The sequence below is a fragment of the Pestalotiopsis fici genome (genome assembly GCF_000516985.1).
Source record: "Pestalotiopsis fici W106-1 unplaced genomic scaffold PFICI_Scf_3, whole genome shotgun sequence".
Lineage (NCBI taxonomy): Eukaryota > Fungi > Ascomycota > Sordariomycetes > Amphisphaeriales > Sporocadaceae > Pestalotiopsis > Pestalotiopsis fici.
In genome coordinates this window covers 6,051,355-6,073,419 of record NW_006917093.1, presented here as the reverse complement: position 1 = coordinate 6,073,419, position 22,065 = coordinate 6,051,355, and the positions used below count along the sequence as shown (strand labels likewise).

General features: G+C 48.9%; 8 protein-coding genes across 8 annotated transcripts; 3 read left to right on the top strand and 5 right to left on the bottom strand.

Annotated features, from left to right (window-relative positions):
- Positions 1-1,901: 1,901 nt before the first annotated feature.
- Positions 1,902-3,368, bottom strand: PFICI_05947 (uncharacterized protein; the record flags this gene model as incomplete). The annotated part of the gene is made up of 1 exon (XM_007834528.1): positions 1,902-3,368. One exon carries the CDS (start codon positions 3,366-3,368, stop codon positions 1,902-1,904), a length of 1,467 nt encoding a protein of 488 aa, XP_007832719.1.
- An 873-nt stretch (positions 3,369-4,241) lies between these two features.
- On the top strand, positions 4,242-5,881 carry PFICI_05946 (uncharacterized protein; the record flags this gene model as incomplete). The annotated part of the gene is made up of 2 exons (XM_007834527.1): positions 4,242-4,538; positions 4,592-5,881. The coding sequence occupies 2 exons, from the start codon at positions 4,242-4,244 to the stop codon at positions 5,879-5,881; spliced, it is 1,587 nt and encodes a 528-aa protein (XP_007832718.1).
- A 330-nt stretch (positions 5,882-6,211) lies between these two features.
- Positions 6,212-6,687, bottom strand: PFICI_05945 (uncharacterized protein; the record flags this gene model as incomplete). Its single annotated transcript, XM_007834526.1, has 2 exons — positions 6,212-6,539; positions 6,587-6,687. 2 exons carry the CDS (start codon positions 6,685-6,687, stop codon positions 6,212-6,214), a joined length of 429 nt encoding a protein of 142 aa, XP_007832717.1.
- Positions 6,688-7,062: 375 nt separating this feature from the next.
- On the bottom strand, positions 7,063-7,512 carry PFICI_05944 (uncharacterized protein; the record flags this gene model as incomplete). The annotated part of the gene is made up of 1 exon (XM_007834525.1): positions 7,063-7,512. The coding sequence occupies one exon, from the start codon at positions 7,510-7,512 to the stop codon at positions 7,063-7,065; it is 450 nt and encodes a 149-aa protein (XP_007832716.1).
- A 750-nt stretch (positions 7,513-8,262) lies between these two features.
- PFICI_05943 (uncharacterized protein) lies at positions 8,263-8,996 on the bottom strand (the record flags this gene model as incomplete). Its single annotated transcript, XM_007834524.1, has 2 exons — positions 8,263-8,779; positions 8,830-8,996. 2 exons carry the CDS (start codon positions 8,994-8,996, stop codon positions 8,263-8,265), a joined length of 684 nt encoding a protein of 227 aa, XP_007832715.1.
- Positions 8,997-9,267: 271 nt separating this feature from the next.
- On the top strand, positions 9,268-10,484 carry PFICI_05942 (uncharacterized protein; the record flags this gene model as incomplete). Its single annotated transcript, XM_007834523.1, has 6 exons — positions 9,268-9,339; positions 9,387-9,486; positions 9,536-9,865; positions 9,914-10,182; positions 10,228-10,350; positions 10,398-10,484. The coding sequence occupies 6 exons, from the start codon at positions 9,268-9,270 to the stop codon at positions 10,482-10,484; spliced, it is 981 nt and encodes a 326-aa protein (XP_007832714.1).
- A 3,782-nt stretch (positions 10,485-14,266) lies between these two features.
- Positions 14,267-16,207, bottom strand: PFICI_05941 (uncharacterized protein; the record flags this gene model as incomplete). The annotated part of the gene is made up of 5 exons (XM_007834522.1): positions 14,267-14,653; positions 14,699-15,171; positions 15,225-15,694; positions 15,870-15,930; positions 16,018-16,207. The coding sequence occupies 5 exons, from the start codon at positions 16,205-16,207 to the stop codon at positions 14,267-14,269; spliced, it is 1,581 nt and encodes a 526-aa protein (XP_007832713.1).
- A 2,723-nt stretch (positions 16,208-18,930) lies between these two features.
- On the top strand, positions 18,931-19,665 carry PFICI_05940 (uncharacterized protein; the record flags this gene model as incomplete). Its single annotated transcript, XM_007834521.1, has 1 exon — positions 18,931-19,665. The coding sequence occupies one exon, from the start codon at positions 18,931-18,933 to the stop codon at positions 19,663-19,665; it is 735 nt and encodes a 244-aa protein (XP_007832712.1).
- Positions 19,666-22,065: the final 2,400 nt, after the last annotated feature.

The following is a 22,065-nucleotide window of genomic DNA, read 5'->3' as shown; positions in this document are numbered from 1 at the left end:
TATACCCAAACTCCCACTGCTAACAAGCTCATATTCCTGGCGCCACTCACCGCGCATCCGTCATCTCCCATCAGCCATCAGGCATCACTCATCTCCCATCCCATCTCCCATCTCCCATCTCCCATCTCCCATCTCCCATTAGCCATCAGCCATCACTCATCTCCCATCCCATCTCCCATCTCCCATCTCACATGGCGCATGGCCCATCTCTCAAAGCCCAGCGGCCACTATCTCGTTCCATCTTTCGTTTCCTGTTCCAGCCCTGTCGTTCCAATTGCCCCCTGTGACTTGAATGTTTTCACTGGAAGACAAGTACCACCCCCCTCTTCTTCGTCTTTGCTACTGAAGCTATTATCTAGGGACGGTGGAGAACCTATGCTTGAAAAGGACACATCCTGAGGGCGAGAGCAACGTCGTTTCCGAGCTCGACCGCGCACCTCATCATCTGAACTGTCCTGACCATCCCAACTATCGATTTGATCCTGGCTGTACTGGGTATCATTTGCCGTCGACCTCGACCGTTTCTTGGGACTACAACTCCTGCTGGTGCGGCCGTTGCTGGAGAAGGTCCGGCACTCCTGTGCCGAGAATACCTTGCGATGGATCTCCCCACCAGTCAGAACGACCAGTGTGCGCGAAACGCCTTGATGAAGAAATATGGATTTTTGTGAGAGAATGGCAAGGGCAAAACGCGCAAGCAGAAATTCAGGCGCCACGCCAATTATCCGTTGCATCTCGAGGTTGTGGTAACATTGATATAGTTCTTCCGTTGCCAGATTATCGAGGACGTGGACCACCCATTTTCCTTGCTTTGGAAGGATGGCAAACTTATGACTATCCCATAAGTAATGTACGTCCCGCCGCAATACGATTGCATTTTCGGGGCAATTTGTGTCGATGCTTCTTTCTGGACGTGTCGTATACAGATACATTGAGTTCGACCGCCACCACTCGCCTTGTGCTGCAGGTATGATATGCGCAATTTCGTTAGGTAAAGATGCGCACGTGATTCGACAAGTCTGATCGCGTTCCAGGACTCTGTCAGTTGAGGACTGGTGAATAGCTGCGGCCGACCACGCCTGGGGGACAGTGGCAGGGAATTGGAAATGATCGAAAGATGGCACGACAGCATAGTCCTCATCTCATCAATGTCAAAAGCTGTGGAACACTCAAGTTGTCGAGACCAACTTACCTCCCGGGACGAAAAAGTAGTAGCTCAAGCCTGTGAGTATGCCACTTGCATCAAGGATTCGAGCTCCATCCCGCGTGGCTGCTAGGTATCCATCACATCTGCAATTGGCGAGAACCGCACAGGCAGTATGTGCGGTCTCGTACTGAATGCCCCCAGAGTCAAATGCTGGCAAAATGAGCAATATATTGTTCCGGTCATGGTAGCCTGGGTGTAAGAAACGTATTGTGCGGACGGCTGGGGTTGGTATTTGGTAGGGCGCATGCGGAGGTTTCAGAACAAGCCTTGGGGGGGATACCAGTTGTCCTTGAGAGGACGCGTGCACCTCTTGGTGGGAAGGGATAATGCCGTCTGACATGTGGCAACTCGAATTGAAATCATAATTCTATCTCTGAGAAGCCTTATTTACACGTGAGAATGATAGCTAGCTTGAATATTGATGATGACACAAGAAGCTGACGAGGGGCAAAGCGTGAGTGCCAGCGAGAGTAAAACGTGTCGCCCCGCGCAACCGCACTAACAAATTGAGAGTCACGGGCTCGTGCTCAGACACGATGAATACAGACTATGTACGTACTCCTGTGACGGAACGAAGTGCATGCTGAACTTTGCCCTTTGCCCTTTGCCCTAAGCTTCCATCAGTGACATGTAGTGATCTTTCTCATTGGGACGGCTGCGACACTCTGGGAATGTTGTAAGGACCGAATGCTATTTAGTCGTTCAAGACGCTGCGAAGTTTTCTTCTCAAGTCGGCCATGAAGCCTGCCACATGCTCCTCCACGTACTTGGTCATATACTGCTCCATACACTTTCCCATATATCCTTCAACCATCTCACCCATGTTTTCTTCGGTCCACAAGTCTAGGTGATCATTCATCATGCCCTCGAATTCCTGACGAAGCTCGTCCTTGACTACTAGACAACCCTGCTCAACCTCGTCATCAATATTCGCGTACACAGACTCAAGAGTCTTCTCCACTGATTCTTGACGACTCTCTAGATCCTCTAAACCGTCGCTCCGCCTCTCCATATCATTGCACTGTTTCTGGAGGGCGTCAGTCCGTCTCTGAAGCGTCGCCATTTCTGCCTTGAGGTGCTCAATTTCTTCTTGTTGCTTCCTAACTTGGATTTCGAGTGCTCTGGTGGAATGCGTAGCTGCGAAGTGGGAATGGGACAAGGTATCCACGGTCGACGCCTGTAATCGTCTCCTTTTGAAGAGTGAGTGTGAGTCGATATTGCTCTCATCACTACTTAAGTCGTGCTTGCGGTCATTTTCAGGGTTGGGGTGAGGTGATGCGTGTCTAGGTCCCTCTGCTGATGCACCTGTGGGCGTTAGATTTTGGCATGAAAGATGAGTTGCTAATGACATACAATAAGACGGCGGTGGAATGTCATTGGCTTGATACTCAGGCGGAGTGCCAATAGCAATAGTGGCAATAGTAGTGTCCGAGTCGGACGCTGTTGATTGCTCGCATACCGACCGGGAAGACCCATCCGTCTTGATGTCATCTGGTGTGGGGACAACAGTAACAACTTCGGGTACATGTGTCAAAGGGCGATATTGATCAGGGTCAAATAATACACCGCCTCTACCATTATACAACTTTCGGATATCTGCCAATCGCTTCAACTCGGAATCCTGGTCCTCTGTCGATTTCGAACGTTGTTGGACAGCGCCAGAGAAGCCCTTGTAATCCGCATTTGGGAGGATGTCGCGTGGCATGTAGAGGGAGAAGTTTGTGGCGGTGGCTAACGAGACAATCGCCGCAAACGTGCATCTTGCCTCAGCGTCACAGTGATCCAAGCTGAACTCCTTCGGAACAATGATATCGGCATGACGGAGGAGCTGAAACTCGAGGCGTGTAAAAGAGAGATGGCCACCCAAATGCTTACTAATGACATCAAAGCATATCCCAGTATCCTTCTTCCTATGGTCGCAAGTGGTCTTTTTCAGCGATTCGATGCGATTGGGTGAGAGCTGCAGGTATACAGTCGCTTTATTCACGAGGATGCTCAACCTGAAGAGAGCTGTCGCCGGTGGCACGTATATCGCGTTGAAGGCAAAGAAGGGGTCAACTTGAGGTACATCGACAGTTACATGTTCGTCCTGGTGGTCGGAGAGAGCGACGACTCTCTTGATGCGAATGTTTTTCACCGTGACATTGGCGCTGACTGACATGTCTCGCTTGTGAAAACCTAAATGTGCATGCAGAGCAGGTAGCAGATGATCAAAAGGAAACTTACGGTAATATCATAACAGTCCTGATCCCGTCGACACAAGAACAACTATAAGTTGCCAGGGGTAGTAGAATGAGCGGGTACGCGGGTGACTGTTCTATGCGTGGCTAGAAACCGGTACATAAGACGAGTTCCGACGTGATCCCACTCCTACGCCGACAACATTACAGAGCTTTTGCATGAATAGGTGACTGACCTAAGCACCAGCGAACTGTCCTTGTGAAGTGACCCGCGAAGTGCAAAGAGGTATGAGTTGCCAGAGGTAGTAGAATGAGCGGGTACGCGGGTGACTGTTCTATGCGTGGCTCGAAACCAAGAGTGACACATGAGACGAGTTCCGACGTGATCCCACTCCTACGCCGACAACATCATAGATCTCTTGCACGGGTAGTAGAACCGAAAGAATGAGCAAGGAACAGTTTGTTTGGAAAGAATAGAGCGACATATAACGGTAATGATTGCAGTACACGTATAGTGTGGGTGAGAAAGAAGAGAGAACCTGACTCGAGAGGGAAATCGGAGACGAAATAAGGACGCAACCGCTAGCGCGAGTGGCTGGTTAAATAAATGATTGGTACGCTACAGAGTAGTGTGTGGGGTTTTACTCCATCCAATGTATTGACCAACGTGCCAAGTGGTGCTTTTCTATTAGGTTAGCCACTGGCTGGTGGGCAGCTCCTCCCCGCTTGGGCGCGTAATTAGCGCTGATCTTTTCTCCTAGAACGATCCCTTCGTCGCGTGAGTCGCATCTACCATGACGGCTGCGAATTGATTTCAAGTCCTTATCTATTCTTGCAACTACTTGTATCGGTCCATGGCAAGACTGCAGACCCGAAAGAGAAAGCGCGCAGACGAGCCTTTGCCAGAAGACGTATCTAGTGAGAAGGCAAGGTTGAATTTCCCGCCTGACTTTTATGATACTTTATCGAAGCTCTGGCTTACAGATCGTGCTTTGCGAGAACACGATCAGCGGACCGACGCGCGCCTGTTTCCCAAGTCTGGATCACCTCAAAGTAGTATCGTAAGCTTCAACCAAGCTACCGCGCGTGGTGACCTCAAGCTGGCTCGGTTTGCCAGGACAGGTGGCCCCGATCTCTCAGATCTTCGTGGTGTATGTTCTTTTCGGCTGTCTCTATCCTCGCTAAGCTAATCCCAGTCCTCTAGTGCCAACCGTTATCGGACGAGATGGCCTCTAGATCATCTTCCATCAGCAGTAAGAGAACGCAATCGACCAGACCAACGACAGTGTCTTCTACAAGCCGACGATCCTCGGCGTATGATGCCAATTTCGAACAGCACCTTATTGATCACGATATTTACCCTCCGTTCTATTGCCTACCGAACGGCCAAAGGACACCGAAACCAACAAATATAGAAGAGATCCGACAGGCGCTCAAGACCCCTCGGGCATCCCTCTCGCCATCCGTCGTGCCCGAGTCGGCTTTCGAGGACTTCCAGATAAAAAACACAACGAAGTCTGAAGGTACGATTATGCGCGTTGTGGTGCCCATACTCGCTGGCGATGTCGATATCCCGAACGAGGGACACCTTCCCTTCCTCAATCTCGCCTCCATCACCGGGAACACAACGGCCAATCCAATACCTGATTTCTTTGATGGGGCACAGCCGGGCAAAGTCGAAAAAGTAGTACGAGAGGAGCTAGGTACCATCATTATTCCTACAAAGCACGCGAATGCCCCCGTGGCACCGAACTTTTTCCTCGAAGCTAAGGGCCCCGGGGGGACTGGCGACGTGGCTCAACGGCAGGCGGTTCTGAATGGAGCTCATGGAGCTCGCATTATGCATGCCTTGCAAAATTATCTAGTACCGGAGCCTGGTTTTGATGGCAACGCCTACGCCTTCACGTCAACTCTGGTCGACGGAACCTTAAAATTATACGCTCATCACATCCTCGCGCCCAACCCCTTGCAGGAGAGACCACAGTATTATACAACCCAAATCAAAGCTTATGCCACTACGGGGGACGATGAAGTCTGGCGGGAAGGATCCGCAGCATTCAGAAATATTCGCATTTTGGCACAGAAATATCGTGACAAATTTATTGAGGCGGCGAACGCTAAAGCTCGTAGCCAAGTTATTGGCACTACGGATGCCGGCTTTATTGAGGTCATACCGAGCCAGAGGGATTACAGTTCCAGTCCCGCCGACTTTTTTGAGTGCCGGTTATTTGCCGACCCTGACGAGTCTGGATCTCAAACTGAGGAGACTGAGACCCAAGAGACGAATCTTGGATTGGGGATTCTGAAACACAGCTTTGAAGATGATCCAGATGGCAACGACGATGCTGGGGATTCACAGAGCTTTGCAACTAGCTTCGCGTCAAATATCCCATTGCCAAGCGTGCAAACGCCTCCTTCCCGCCCAGCTAAGTTCACACGGAGTCCTCCGTCGCCATCGGCTTCTAGGCAGTACAAAAGGCGAGGACGGGAATAGCCTCAGTTGGCCACATGCCTTACATATGGGATTGATTCTGGCAGCGCACCTGTCTTTGGCATCTAGCCTACATATAAAATGCTGTAAAGCCACAAAGGAATCCACTGCACTCCCTCGAAGCCAAAATCAACCATGGGGAAGCTTCCCGATGTCAGTCTTGCTTATCTTCGTATTGCTCGCAGCATGTCCGGTATCCTTCAAATAAATAGCATGGGCCGTATCATCTGCCCAGCAAACGTACTCACTCAAGATGTCTCGACAGGCTTCCGACCACAAATAACTTGCCTATTCCTCACAGATGAGCTGAGAATATTCTCGCTGGGGATGAACTTACAGTCTTATAGAGTTCTCCATTCCTGGGCATTTGAGAGCTTCCGCTGCCATGGGAGCCAGATCGGGAAGATGACCATCGAGGTACTCCGGGAGGAAAGCAGCAAAATCGTCAGTGAATGTGGATGAGCTCAATATGCATTGCTGCGTCTCGAGCCCCGCATCTTCCATCAAGCTTTTCCAGGGCGTCGTGCTGATTATAGCTTGTCCAAGTTCCTTGGCGCGCTCGAATACATCTCCAACGAGGTCGCTGGCATTGCCGACTTTGCAACGTTCGAAGTAGCGCACGAACGTTTGTACTTCAAAATAGCCACCAGGCTTCAATAGTCTGCCCATCTCAGTCTTTGCAACATTGGTGATGGCAAGTATACATACCTGGCAGCTTTCTGAATAATTGCGGCGGCCGCAACCTCTGTCTTCACTTCCAATGTCTCTCTCATGAAGATCAAATCGTACGTTTCTCCTTGCTCATACATGTGGTCAAAATCATGCTGGTAGAACTCGATTCTCCGATGTGTATAGCAGTGTTGTCGTCGAGTGATATCGGACCTGATCTCCGGTTGAAGCGTGGTGACTTGAGAAGTCTGTAGACGGTTGACTAAGTGACTTGATTAGCTGGATCTATGATGATGGCTTGAGAGACTCTACCTGCTTTTAACACCCACTTCGTACGCCAGGGACCTAGATGGAGAATATGCTCAGGATCTGTTATGGGTGATGCAAACAGGCCATTGTTCATCTTTTGGGCTATTGCGTCGTGTTGGATATCTTGGTAGGATGAGTTGTATAATTCATTAAACTATTTCATTGAGGCACTTACCCTGGAACACAACAACTGGCTAATATCAAAATTAATTAGCAGTCAATTGAGGAGGCTTAAGATCACAATCGCCACGAACCGAAGCAGCCGGTGATGGCGGTGGAGGTGGAGGTGGAGGTGGAGGAAGTCTGGAAGACGTCAAGGGCCGTTGTACATCATGGGATGCAATGCTGTCTAGGTCGGTATCTGGGTCATTGTTGGCTTCGTCGATGATGGCATTATTGCCATGATTATTGTTCTGGTCATCGTGGGATGCAATGCTGTCTAGGTCGGTATCTGACTCATCGTGGTAGACATTTGAGTCAATGTTGGATGCGTCGAAGATACTCGAATCATCCTCGGAATGATCATCGAATTGATCACCAGAATGGTGTAAGGAGTCCTGGCCATGATTGTTGTTCTGGTCGTCGTGGGATGCAATGTCAATGTTGGATACGTCGAAGATACTCGAATGATTATCGGAATGCAACAATGAAGCCATCATGGTCTCAAACGATATTGTTGACTATATTGGCTGGAGCAGGGCATAAGTGGACAGCTTACTCTGGTCACATTATCGCGGATTAAGACGCTTCTAAGTACTTCGTGGGCTTTGCACACAGCAGCTCCGTAACTCAGCACCCAACATATTGATCCTACTTCATTACAGCCGACATTTTATTGCTTTTGTGCTCCAAAGTATAGTCTTGTTTTGGTACCTATACTTCAACTGCCAAAAAAAAAATTTACCATAAAAAAGTGGGACGATGAGATCGAGACCACCCCTGCATGCTCTGCATGCCCGGAACAGTTACGCGGCATTTTCTAGGAACGTAATACACAATAGTGTACAATGTACATTCAGCGGCTGCCAGGGGAGCGAAAGTACTTTACTCCGCACTCGATCCTATTAAGCGGGAACTAAACGAGTCGACCTATGCGGAGATGGGCGCTACAGGGCAGCGGTTGCCGTAAGTGCATGGAGACGGCCTATGTATTCTTTCAAGACCATTCTTTCCTCCGCTTGAAGACAGTTGCATAACGTGACATTAATATGATTTTCAGCTGGTCTTGCTTATGCGATAGAGTTGGCATGGAAGTTTCATACGAATGCACATCAGATTGAATTGGGAAAAGCAGAGTGGACGAGCTGGTACCTGTGAGTGGAGCAGTGCAGTTCCCGCTAGAAGCGACCGAAGCTTCGAATAGCCTCCTTGTAAGGCTAGTATTATAGACTACCAAATCGCCGTTACTATGAGTAGTATCTGTCTTGCATCTCTTTCATTCCCGGTTCTTCAGGCGCAGGTAGTACATCTTGTCTTTCGTCCAAGATTTTTTCGCCCAATGGCTTCATATTGTCTGAAAGCTTCTGTGCCACGTATGCAAACTGGCTTAGATCTTGAGCACTTCGGCCCTCATATTCGACCATCTGCAAGAGGAGCTCGATTTTGTCAATATCTTGGACAAAACGACTCTCGGCAGTGTCTCCTTGTTCGAACTCTTCCCATATACCACGAAGTTCCTCGCCCTGGCGCCCATCTCCAGCTTTGCACAGCAATGCCTGGGCCATCCAATCCACCGTTTCACGTTCGCGACCTTGCTTCTCTTCTTTCGAGATATTGTCGGCAGGCGTGATGTCGCCGACGACAGACTCAGCAATGTCATGGACGAGACACATCTGGATGCACTTGAGTTTGTCGAGATTGGCGGGAGCCGCGAACATGGCAATCATGGCCATCCGCCATGAATGATCAGCAATAGATTCCCCGCTGTAATCGTTAGCTCCGCCAGCTACCACAAGACGAAGACGTATTCTTACTCCTTGATACCATGGCGCTTCCAGCCCGTACGTTTAGTTGTTTTGAGTCGTTCAAGAATATGCCAAAAGGGCAGGAAGTCATTGGCTTTTTCCTCGGGTGTAATTCCAAGTTGTTGCAGCGCACCTGCAACGCTCCAAGGCTGTTCGGGGCCGTTATTGACGGACATTCTGAAGATGGCATGGATGGTAGATTCAGTGTCAGGTTCAAAGGTGTGGGCGATTGGAGTCTTCTGTACGAAAAAAAGGGCACCGAAAGGGAACCCCGCTTTCAACACCCTGGCGCGGGGTTGGGAGGAAACTTCCAAGTCGTCACTGATGGTAGATAATTACATGATACACAACTTCAAGGACTCGGCTATGGACAAAAAAGTGACTTCGCTCTGGTTTTTCCAGTCAATTCTGGCTCTGAAAGACGTTCCGCGTACGGGATGGCTCAGAATGATTCAGCATCCTGAGAGCGTTGCCAGTCACTCCTTTGGTGTGGCATGGCTCAGCATGCTCCTGGCGCCCGTAGGTACATGACCGATGTGTGCTGACTGTGGCTGATCAGAACGCAGAGTGACCTGAACCGGTCACGATGCCTTCTTATAGGTATCTGCCATGACTTGGCTGAATCTGTAATCGGAGACATTCCCACTTATGCTGGTGTCGCCAAAGGTAAGAATGCATTGTATTACAAGCCCCCAATCTCTAACAGATTGATTAGACCAGAAACACAAGCTCGAGGCGAACGCGTTCAAGTATTTATGTTCTTTATTGAGTGAAGATCTAGCCAGAGAGGTCTTCGACGCCTGGGATGACTATGAACATGGAAAGACAGCCGAAGGCCGATTCGTCAAAGAGATGGACAAGCTTGAATGCATTCTGCAGGCTCAAGAGTACGACAGCTCATCAGAAATGCCTGACCGCTTCGAGGAGTTCAAGGGGCTCAGCTCCAAGATTAGCTCGGCCGAAGGCAAGCTCGTGCTTGATATGCTACAGAGGAGAACATGCGAGAACGAGCGAAAGAAGCATCACAATGTACTCTTCGTCACTGGTAAGTGAAATCCGTTCTATCATGCTCACCCATAACTCACTTCTACAGGTGACCAGTCAATCGTCGCTGCATCGTGCGATCGTTTGAGAGACGAGTTCGGAATGCAACATCTCTCTCTGCACGAAATCCTGCGCACCAGATCTGAGTGTCATTCTGATGCATTGTCGAGTTACATTTGGGAGACATTGGAGGAACAAATGGATGTGCCTGCCCAACTTTCACTCAAACTGCTGGAAGAGACCCTCGATAACCAGGCGGATGATCGATGGGTCCTGGTAGAAGGGTTCAGCGAGCAGTTGTTACTGTCGCATAAACAGGTATGTGAGCATTTGCCCGAGTTTGACAATCGGCTCTTACTCTAGCAGCCTCGCAAGCCATACTACTTCCTTCACATCGTCGGCACGACTCAGTGCGGCCGTTGGGAAGGTCAAATGAACGACGCCGGAGACCGCTCCGTTATTAGAGACACCCGCCATTTCCGACAGGTAAGCTATTTGTTAATGCTATTCGGGTAAAGCTGACACTATCACAGATCCAGCATGGAGATACGCAGCAGGAGACGTGGGACTCTGTCAAGTCAACGGTCCAAACACTGATGGGAGTCTCTCATTCTGCATAGACCACTATCTATTCTATAGTAAAGTCATCGTACGCAATGGTAAACATCCTGGAACTGATTGTGAATTCTAATGAGAACGGGTTGCCATCCTGGTATGCCATTGCCACTGGTTCTGGAATCCATTGGTGTTGAATGAAGGCTTCTCGCAATTGCCTCAACCACAGAGTGGCCTTCTCATCAGTGCCACAATTGGGCCAATTGGCAGGGTTCAATCCAACCTGATTTCTCAATTCCGACAATACCTCCTTACAGGAGGCAGTCACTTCTTCGAGCAGGTACGGCGCTCGTTTTGGATGCTGCCAGCACCTGCCCTGTCCATGAGTTTAGCGAGTGGGCTCTTTTAATGGTAAATTCACCACTTACAACATCGACGTAACGGGCCCAGTAGATATTGCGTGCTGCGTCTAGCTCTCGCACGTGCAGTAGGAAGAAGTATACCAAAATGGTTACGGGATCGTTTCCAGGAAGCTGCCCCTGACAATATCGTCGTAATATCCGGTCGAGATCCATGATGTTCATCTCCAGCAAGTGACCTAGCTGGCTCTTTACCATACGTGGCGCTGGCACCCCCACCTCGTCTCTGAACCCTGACATTTCCGTGTCGTGGCCGTCGCAAAGAAGGACAGGCCGCAGCATTAGCTTCAGGGATGTGTACAAGTGTAGGCAGCATTGCACGATTGGATTATGGCGGTATGCAGCGGCCATTCGGAACATCACCCCTATTGGATTGTTTCTTTGCATACCCTCCATCAACTCGACTGCGGCGCATGTATTGATATACTGTTGGATGTCCACTTTGTCTGATTCCAGGCAATGCGCAGGTGTTTCTTTGTAGTGCCAGCCGTGCGCGTCTTTGGTGACCAGTCGTATTTGATTGGTGTGTGTGGCTTGGAAGGGTGAGCATCTCAGGAGCAATGCCACGCCAGCCAATCCCGGATAATGAGTCACAAAAGTTAGCCAGCTTGACGCATACTTGGTGTCGACGTTGAACACTTTGACGTAATCGGTATCCTGCCCTGTTTTCTTGTCAGCAGTTGATGAGTATGCTGGTGTGTACGTATCTAGTTACATTTTTGGAACGGCTCAATGCGATTGGGCTGGATCTCGCACGGCGGGAAGTTGTTGGGGCGCTCTGCACATTTCCTACATACGAGGACTAAAGGGTTCGGAAACCATTCGCACTGGTGATATTCAGCTCGCTTCTGGCAGATCGCTGTTCAAGTTGGGTACCTTTTTCTTGTTCTTACGGCAGGGATCGCAAGCGTGTACCTCGGAGTGTTTGAAACCGCCTTTCTGGGCTTTTGGGTGTTTTATCTTGGCGATGCAAGTACTGGTTCCGTACAAGAACGGGGGCTGCATTGAAGACTCCATCGAGATGAATTGGAGTTCAGTCTCAATCGAAAAGAAAGAGGTGAACAGAATGTTGGAAATTGGACGGGCATCACCCCGCTCTTATGCTACTCTCTTTGCTCGCGCGCCCGCTCGACAAGGGTGACATCTTGCAGCAAATCCAGAGGAAAATCTTCTGCGTCCGCAAAGACCAGGATTATGGCAAAGTATTTCTGCAGGTTTGATGCATCCGAGCTTCACGCTGCGCCGTGCGGCAGGGATCGAAACAAACCGATAGCCATAATTAACAAAGCGCATCACCCGCCACAGTAATAATGCCAGCCCAATCATATCACCCTCCAGCGGCCGAATGCAGGCCGGCACAATTATGCACCAGGGAGCGTTTGGGTCGAATTAGCACATGTGGTTGCTTTTCTCGAGAACGTTGCTGTGCAGACGGAGGGACCAGATTTTACTTTCACAGCTGCAAGTCGCACGTCGCATCAGGGTATGCATGGTACATATCGTTCTAGTCCCGGTCCGGCGGCGAGCGGGCTGAGTGTGATACATATGTGTTATATGTCGGCTCATGCATGTGCTCCAATTCAGATATGGCACGCAATTTCTCTTCACTGAAAAATAGAGGCGGGTGTCTTTTCCATCTGCGGAAATGGTACCGATATGCACCACCAACATTTGGTCACACTATGGCATTGTCTATTATGCTCTTGATTTATGGACCCCATAAAGAAACGCCTCTCTCAAGTCTGTGGTGTGTCCGATAGGGACACGCCGGTGAATGCCACAGAAATACATATATGTGTTGTGATGTATTGGTTGAAAAAAGGAATCTCATCGCGCGGCTGTAAATTTCGCTAGGAGTCAATAGTTATATTCGAAAATGCAGAAGCCACTCGAGGTTACTCTTAGTGAAGTTCCGAGTTGTACCCACGTCTATATTGTTCTATCCTACAGTCTCAAAAAGCCTCGCATTTTCTCTTCCGTCATTAGTGGCCGTAAGGTCGGGCGTTTGGGTTCCTGCCTCTCTCGAGCGTGTGGATCTGATGATTCTGACCGATTGGCCCTCTTCTTTGCCCTCCGCTCTACTGCTTTCTTTGAACAGATCGGCCAATGGATCTCTGTCGTTTGAAGAATGGTGGAAATTCGTCCATCTGGCTCAAGACGGCAACAGGCACATGTATATGGAAACTTTGGTGCTGACCATAGACCACGTATCTCAGCCAAGCGACGAGGCTCTGCTTGCTCTTCTTGTCTTGGTAATACTGTGGAACGTATTAGTATTTTGCGCAAGATATATCGCAGCGAATACGGACGTAGCTTTCGAGCTTCCTCCTTATCCTTTTCGGAGACCCAAGTGTATTCCAATGCTCGACGTGGATCTGTGTCGACTACAGAACATGGCTTGTTCCCAGATTTCATATGTCCATCCAGCCGAAATGCGATGGACCCGGTGGAATCTAGGCAAGGGTAGTGCTGGCGATGAATCATGGAGTATAGGCTTTTCGCGTTTATATTTCCGAAATCAGGGAATTGGAGTTTGAATTTTTCCACCACAATCGATCTCTCACACTCCTTATCATTGTAATGGTATTTAACAAAGTCTACTTGCTCTCTTGTGTAAGCAACCATTTGAGCAGGCAGTTGGGATTTCAGGTGGAATATACTGTGAAATAGACGCTTTTACTCGACCCAGGAATTGACGAAATCATATATAGTCGATGATCACCCCCAGGTGCCGTACGTCTGTCGGGTCGAGCAATACTTCATCCCTGCTGCTGGTTGGCTAGGGTAGTATATGGGGCCACATACATGCCTGGCGCGTATACCTTAAATAATTACTCGCTGCAGCTGGGGTGCATTGCTCAGAAGAAGAAATTCGACTCTATGCATTCACCCCTCGCGGATCTGAGTGGGTGGACAGCCTGCTGCAGAAGGAGCTGCCTCTAAGCTTGTTTAGGTCGGTACAAGACATGGAATAGGTTCCCTGATTAAAGGATATAGAGCTTCCAATGAAGAAGGTAGAGCTTGTAGGATACTGTTGGCATGCTTGAACACATAATAAGCGTTGGAATGTGCCAGACGCAGCCTGAGGTTGCCTGTCGCCTTGTCGTTCCTGGTATTATGGACTCTATTCATAAAGAGCTTTCTGAGAACTTCATTGACATTATCCCACAAATTGTGTAAAGAAATCCACCAAGCCATATCTAATCACTCTCTTCAGACTGAATACATGCACATGTCTGGCAGCAGCAGCCCAGAGTCCGGAAATCTGGGCGACGACGGTCCTCCTCAAGGTGGCCCGCAAGGGAGCTTTAACACAACGACCCCCAGCGGATCCGATGAACTACATGAGTCTGGTAATCTTGGAAAAGACGGACCACCTGAACAGGGACCGTGGGGAGATGTTCAGCCGCGCTCGAGCGCTGCAGATTCTACTGCCCCTTCATCAGACCTTGCCAGAAACCAGGCGTGATCACGGACCATTCTGAATTCTGGGCGCCTTGTTTTCCAGCGTCAAGCCACTCAAACTGCGCTTTTCGATAATATGAGATCAAGATGGAGACAATTGTTGAGCCGTTGACACCGAAGCTGATGTCTCCATCAATTATGGATGGTTGTCGCCAATGCGTCGATAGCAGTTCTTGCTGCTCCTTTCCTCTCATGTATCTCATATGAAGGTCTAGGTTGGGTCGAGGGATGATCAGTGGGACGACGACAGTCTTCCAGGTTTCTGGACCGGGATAGAGATAGCCGGAATGAGCTACTATTCTTGACCTCCATTTGATTGCTTCTCTCAGTTCAGCTCCGACATGTGCCCTCTGATTGGTCAGTCAGCGCCTCGCGGCCGTATTGTAGGGACGCACCGTCAAGTCCACAATCCTCCGTATCGTGTCATCAAGCAGGGGCAGCTGGATTTGATAAGCATTGGTCCCCTCAATATCCATGCGTCTCTTCAAAGAACCAATGAATTGGAGTTTGCTTAGATCCTGGAGTTCCGTGTCCAAAGATGCTAGGTCTGGGAGATACACCCCCTTCTGCCCATGAGATGGACATGTCGAAGTGAGCAACTGCGCCATCCGCTGTTCCAAGGGTTGATTCACTTGTATACTGCTCACCGTTAGGCCAGCGAGGTTATCTAAGCCAAGCAGCTTGCAAACATCTTGATATGGAAACTTGGTCTCGCATGACTCGTTGCAAAGCAGGGCAACCACGGCTGGGATGTGGGCCATATAGGAAGGGTAGGGAAGAGAAGCGGCACGAAGTACAGCAGTCATGTACTGGCTGAACAGTCTTCGATCGGCTTCATTCTTTCTGCCGCACCCGCGCAGCCTCTCGTCTACTTCTGCGATAGTCAGCGGCAAGCGGACGACGTTGACGAGGCGGCCTTACTGAGGAACCAGGAATATATGCCGAGACCACAGAAACAGCCGGGCGTGAGTGAAGTCGCTACTTGGCAGAGATTGTTGACAGTTGAGTTCAGCGTAGATACTGAGTTTGCAGCTTGGTTCTGCTGGTGCCTCTTTTTCTCCTCGAGTTTTCTGCTATCCTCCCGATCAAAGTTTTTCCGTCTTTGGGCAGTGGGTTGGAGGACACGACGACAATTTGCATACAACAGCCAAGCTTCCCAGCTCTCGCTAGATTTGTCCCATAAGTACTCCATCATTTCTTTGTTCTCGTGCCTCGCTGCAGTAAGCAGCAAGTCACGAGCTTGTAGATTCTCGGCGGCCTGACCAAACAAGCGCAGGGCAATGCTAATGGCGGCCTTGGCATCCTCATGCGCTAGCACCAGCGAGCGATCATCCTGTATGTTTCGGAACATCTCCAGCTTGATCATATCTTGTGGTGGCAATCGCCGGATCCTACTGAATCTCAGCGTATTTGTGACTGCCCAAAAGGTGCAACTCGTTTCCAATTCTTCCAGGGCTATCTCGGCCCTTTCGTCACATTTCGTGACGAGCCCGGAATCTACTTGCACACAAGAATGTCTATAGACTGCCATTAGCTTGTAACCTCGCAAGTATAGATTTGCCTCACTTGACGTCGTGAAATGTCCACTGGATGGGTCGTATGCAAGAGTCGTACACTCTTTGGCATTCTGTTATGATAGATTTCAAAGGAGCATGCGCGCAACACAAGATGATGCGGAGCGTGGGGCTGAAGGATGGGTTTCGGGGATCATGACTCTTCGAGGGAGTCACACAGACCTCGGCAGCACCGTGGTGGCCAGAGGATGAAACAAGAAATTGGAACAGTGACGGCTTCTCCAGGGAGACACTCGGCGGTCTTTTCTTGATGGCTTCTGGGAGATCTTGAATCTCGTACAAATCGGCGCCATTTAGTCGCAAGGCTTTCGGGGCTGCGTCTGGTTCCATTAGTTATCACGCTTTGATGAACCGCGTTGCTGAATGCGGGGCAAGGCATGGTGTGGGCAAAAAGCGTTAACCTCAATTCTTCGGAGATAAGCCACAGCTTAACTAGTATAAATCTATGTGGTCCGTGCTTGACATGTATTGGGCAGCCGGGTACGAAGACTTTACACGAACTTGAAATTGCGGGATATGTTCGAATTTTCCTCTCGGCGCGCCAAATAGGAATCCCTGATGCTCGTTACTATGTCCTTTTCCCCAACAACATTATTCTGCCCGGAACGCACAAGGGGCAAGTGGGAAGGGTTTTTGACAAGTTTCACAGCAGACTCTCGAATAAACTCCACAAGATATCTGCATAGTTTCGCATCGAGGTACAGACGCTGGAAAATATCATTTTGCCCAGATTGTAGCCAAGGATCGTTCCCATCACACTTATTACCGATTTGGTAGTCTCTTATAAGCGAGAGTGCTTTGAAGACCAAAGATATCATTTCGAGGTTGTCCGCAGATACGGGCAAGTTGCTTTCTGCTCCAAGGCTGAAATCCGTCTTCACAATGATGTTGGGGATGGCCTTGGTGTTGGGGGCTTTGTTTCGGCTGCCTTTGTCAACTAATGCACGCAATGTAGATCAGATTTACTTACAGATCTTTTCCCATCTCGATTTCCAGTTTTGTCCGATAATATTCTAATTGTTCTTTGTCCATCTTATCTGAGTAGCAGAAGGCGCATGACTTAGCGTCTAGAAGTACAAAGGGTAAAATGATAATATCCAATTCATGGCATGGTGACGGAAATTGGAGCTTGAAATTGAAGCGTGCAATCCAAGACTCGACGACAACTTCTGTCTTCTCGGACATTGTGACTGAAGCTTGATGATTCGAGGTCTATGAGCAAGCTATTCTCAGTGGAACTCCTGTTTATTTATGCCCGTAAGATTATTGCGCATTCATCCCAAGACGGGATCCTGACATCCGCTTGACTATTACAACAGCGCAAGCATCTCCCCGACTGACCAACATTGAACATTAACTAAACGGTGGGGTCAATGTAACCGGAATGAGTTGCAGAGGGTGTACGTTCCGGTTCGCTTGCAAGTCAAGAAATACATTGCCGATGGCGAGTGAAGAGGATGATGACACAACCCTGTCTTGATGCCGATGCGCCAGTGAATCCTCAATGTTGCTTTTGTTCGTCGGGTCCATCTCCAAACTGGTATTCGGCTGGTGGCAGGGATATTGTGGCTTGATAGAAGCCAATGAAGAATGCAGTCGAGTTGGTGCAGTGGGTCCCTTCTCCTCAGACCCCGCTGTACCGCAAAGTGTTGTAGATGGCTTGCTTCCAAACCCCTGCAGTCTAATGGGCGCGTGGTGTTCACGGGTCACGGATAATCAGCTTTCGTGAATTTCCGAGAAGGTCGCTCTTGGAACGACGACTGGGCACTTACCATCTCACTTGCATCGCCATCGACATCAGTCTGCTGCAGAGAGCCCGATTCAGAATAGGAAGTTCGCTGAATTGAAAACACCAAGGACAAGAACGAGAAGAGACTGACATTTAGTACTTGACAAGCTTTCCCCGACTGGTATGGAAGGTATCCTTTGTGGGGCGTCGGACAGCCTACACCGCTCAAGGGAGAGTGGTGCGCGGCAGGACGTGAGCTCAGTAGATGATCTGAATGCATACATACCTTCCTAGGTTCTTTAGGCAGACTCTGAGGTGGATCCAGAAGAGGTGCATATATTGAAACCTGCAAATTACTAATGAGTAGCTCTGGTGTTGTTTTCTTCTTGAACTTTGTATCTATACTTTCTCTTATTCGCTTCGCAGGAAGCTGGGATCTTCTAAACTCTCTGTAGCATGACATCCTACGTGGCAAAGCGGTAGAAGACGTGAGCCTGGCGGTTACATAGGATCCTCCGCAGCAGCTGACCCCTGAGCAAGATGCATGCACACAATATGTCACATTGGGTATGTATCTTCACAACACCACATAAAAGTGGATTGTGTGTTTGAGCAACGGCTCACCTATATTTGCAAAAGGACTTTACATAGAAATATTAATCAGACTTCGGTGGTCAATGCACGAAAAGCCGGCGCAAATGAGTTTCCGGAAGTCCAACCACCCCGTGGATCGTGTCCCATGCGTTTTTGAGCCCTGCCAGTGTGAAGCAGTAGGCTGAACGAATGCACACAGATTGAGACATCGCCCGACTTCTATGGCGTCCTACACCATGCGCATAGATTCATTGTTTTTGAGGAGCTGCTTGTGTGACGAGGCTCAATAGATGGAGTGAGATCTACATTCAAATGCTAACAAATCGGGCGTCTCTCATTTGTCAAAAGTCCTTTGCATTCTGCCTCAAGCAGTTATGGACTCGTCAGTCGGAAGTCTTGATTGCCAGGAACGGGCTGTATATAACATGCTCTTGTCTATCGGATCACTAGCTCTACTTAGACTTCATAACTGCATTTCATTCTAATATTTATTCCTTCGACCTCAAGAACTATGGCTCACCTCTTTCAGATCCGTCTGAGGTTCTTTAGGTTCTTGTATCCAGATCCAATTTCCACAGATGTAATCTTGGCGCACATCTGTGACAATATAAGATGTCTGCACTACCAAAAGAATCCATTTCCAGATTCACTCGAGAGTCTGGCCTCTTCAATTGGAGAACTTATCCAAAACCGGCCCCCGAACGATAAACTCAATTCGGCACGTGCGAAGATGCTTGCATCGATTCAAGGCAATAAAGAAGAAAAGCGAAATATCATACAAGCATGGGTCTTCGATCGAAGGTCAACCGCAAAGCTTCTAGAGAATCTTTGCTACCTTCTAAGACAGCTCAACTACAAAAGCGATGTGGATACAGATCGACTGGCAGAAGTGATCTCGTCGGTAGCAGCACTCATCCAGAAATCGCCTTCACATGACAAGACTAGGCTAGCGTGTGCTCACATGCTTGCATCAAGTCATATCTTCTCTCAAGACGATTCCGAAGGCGACTCTGAAGGCGACTCTGAAGGCGACTCTGAAGGCGACTCTGAAGGCGACTCTGAAGGCGACTCTGAAGGCGACTCTGAAGGCGACTCTGAAGGCGACTCTGAAGGCGACTCTGAAGGCGACTCTGAAGGCGACTCTGAAGACGAACTGATGCTTCCCCTCGAAGTTTTCAAAGGTCTTGGGCTAGGAAAGGCGACCATGTGGATGGCGATCAATGACTTCCACTACAGCAGGAGGAAGAATGACAAAAAGGATTTGGCCACCTGGGTCTCGCAGCAACAGGCCCAAAATCAATGGCAAAAAGCCGACCAAGACATGTGTGATTTTATGGTTGGAAAGGAGCTTGGGTGGTTTCAAACACTACGTACAATTTTGCTGGTACGGGCAGCATTTGTGTCAACAGTGGCGTACAAACTGGGCTGCGAAGTAAATCATGTGACAAGCAAATACCTAGCATAGCGGTTCTTGGGGGCAGGAAAGTTAGAGGCTTGTGCAGGAACAGTATATGAAAGTCGTTCTAGAGGCTTGTGCAGGAACAGTATATGAAACTCTTCGAAGTCTAACCATTATCTGTCCAGCGGTCACCTTCCTAGCCTAGGGCACAAGTGATTGATTACTTCTGCGAAAGGATTGCAGTCTTCCTCGCGGATAAATTGATACCCACACCTTTCCGCAAATTCCGAAGCTTCCAACATAATTATTGGAGTTTGTCCTGCCTCCTTGGTTGCAAGCAAGAAAATTGGTTGATCCGAAGAAAAGTTAATCTCCGAAGCCTTGATGAAGCTCAACGAGTTGCTGCTGTTGAATGGTATGATGACAACATCGGCTTCTCTTGTGCACGAGTCAACCACATCCGGATACAAGTTCCAATCGCCTGTGTCAAGAATTCTGCAGGGGCCTGAATCGCTTTCAATTGTGGTTTCGTCAAACAGTGTCGGTTGCTAGACGTTCTTTTAGCTTTGTCATCTTAACGGCGTAAATTCAACATACTTCCTCATACTCATTTGTGTGGAACCTTTGTATTACTCTGGATTTTCCATAGGCCGCGGGTCCAATCATGGCCACGGTGGGCACCATCTCTTTTGCTGGGACACGATTATCTCAGATTGCAGGATTGGTTTGAATGAAGCTTGGTAGACGGGCTTTGCGGCAGACAAGATTTGGTTACCAGGTATACTTATAACGAAATCCATCTACGATTCCTTGAGGTATCAGCGCACTATCACCTCTTTCGCGGACCGGATCATTTCCCCTATGCGGTAGGATATACTTGACGGACCAGCGCTCGTACCCATTGCCACGAATCAAAGTCCCGAACTTGGTGTGTGCGGGTTGGCGTGCGTCTTGAGACTCTTCTTTCCACTTCGGTCTTCCGTCTTACGCGGAATCTGGGACATGCATCCGCTCTATGCAGGTATAGCTTACTGGATGCAACCGTTGGGGTACAGGGAGTTACATCAGCACCCATGTAATACACTTGCGCCAAGACCACATAGGATATTCTGAAATGAGCTGATCCTGATGTATGATGGGAAGGGGCGACTGGCCTAGACCGTATCTAGGTTTTCCATGTACTGATGCTTATATTAAAGTCCAGATAAGTCCGCTTATCATTAAATTCTAAGCTTGATACACGTCCCTGTGCCCATCTCAAAGCTTTCACTTCAATTAGATAACAAAAATGAGTTCAGAAACTGCTCCTTTGCTACAAATTTCCGTTTTATCTCGTGAAAGTGTCTCAATCGCTTCGTTTTACAAAAGCGGGATCACTTTCGCGTTTTGTCTTGGTCTTGCCATTGCACAAATCATTCTTAGTACGAAGATTATTTTGTCATTGATAGAGGACTTCCCATTCTTTGTGCGCTTCATCTTTCTGTTTATTTGCTCGCAAACTTTGGAGTGGGCGGCCGAATACTGCTGGACGCCAATTACAAACATCGTCCGCGAATTCTGGTTCGACGCACTTTGTGGCGCCCCCTTGGACCAGAGGGAGCTCGACAGTCTCAGGAAATTCAGCAGTTTAGATACAGCATTGCGCATCATCTCGACCATATTACCCTCATTTGTAGCCAAACAAGCCGTCCTGTTATGGCATATTACTGGGGCGTGGTCCTGTCTTATTACGACCCTTCTGCTCTGCCTTAATGTCCTCATGAAATGCGTCTTCGGCCAAGACAAGGCAAACAGAGAAGCTTGGGAGAAAACAGTGCAGCTCCAGAATGACTTGTAAGGGTCCCCCTTTAAATACTGATGTCGGTCTTTCTCACGAAACAATACAGTATTGCACATGATGTTCAAGCTATGCGCAAGAGTCTACAGGAAGCAAGCCATTCGACAGATCGCAGCGCAACAATAAAGTTTCAACAAAATTTGGCTTGGCTGTCACTCGTTGTGGTACCTGTCTACTACTCATGTACCAGAGAAACGATAGTGACATCGTCCCCGGAAGTCCTCCCTATAATCCTCAAAGACGCCATCACAGTCAACTCCAGCTTGCACAAGCTGTGGCAAAGCCTTGCACCAGCTTGGACATTGATCAAGGCGAGCGACAAAATATACAATGACGAGCTTCAACATCGCAAAACCTTAGGGATGATTCGGTGGTTTATTGGCTGTGTAAGGTCCGCTGCAAGCGGTTTCAAGATGTTCATGACATTCATGCGCAGAGTGAAGCCATTCAATGGTAGTCCACAGGCAGCTGATAGAAATGATAAATAGGAGCAGTCGCGGCTGCAGCTAGGAGCTCCCTCTTTATTGTCGATTGCTACTCCCCCCACACATCCTTCCCTGTCAAGGCCAAGGTGCGTTTGCGACTACCGTGCCAGCCTTCATTCTTCTAGTCTGCAATATCCAAGGTTC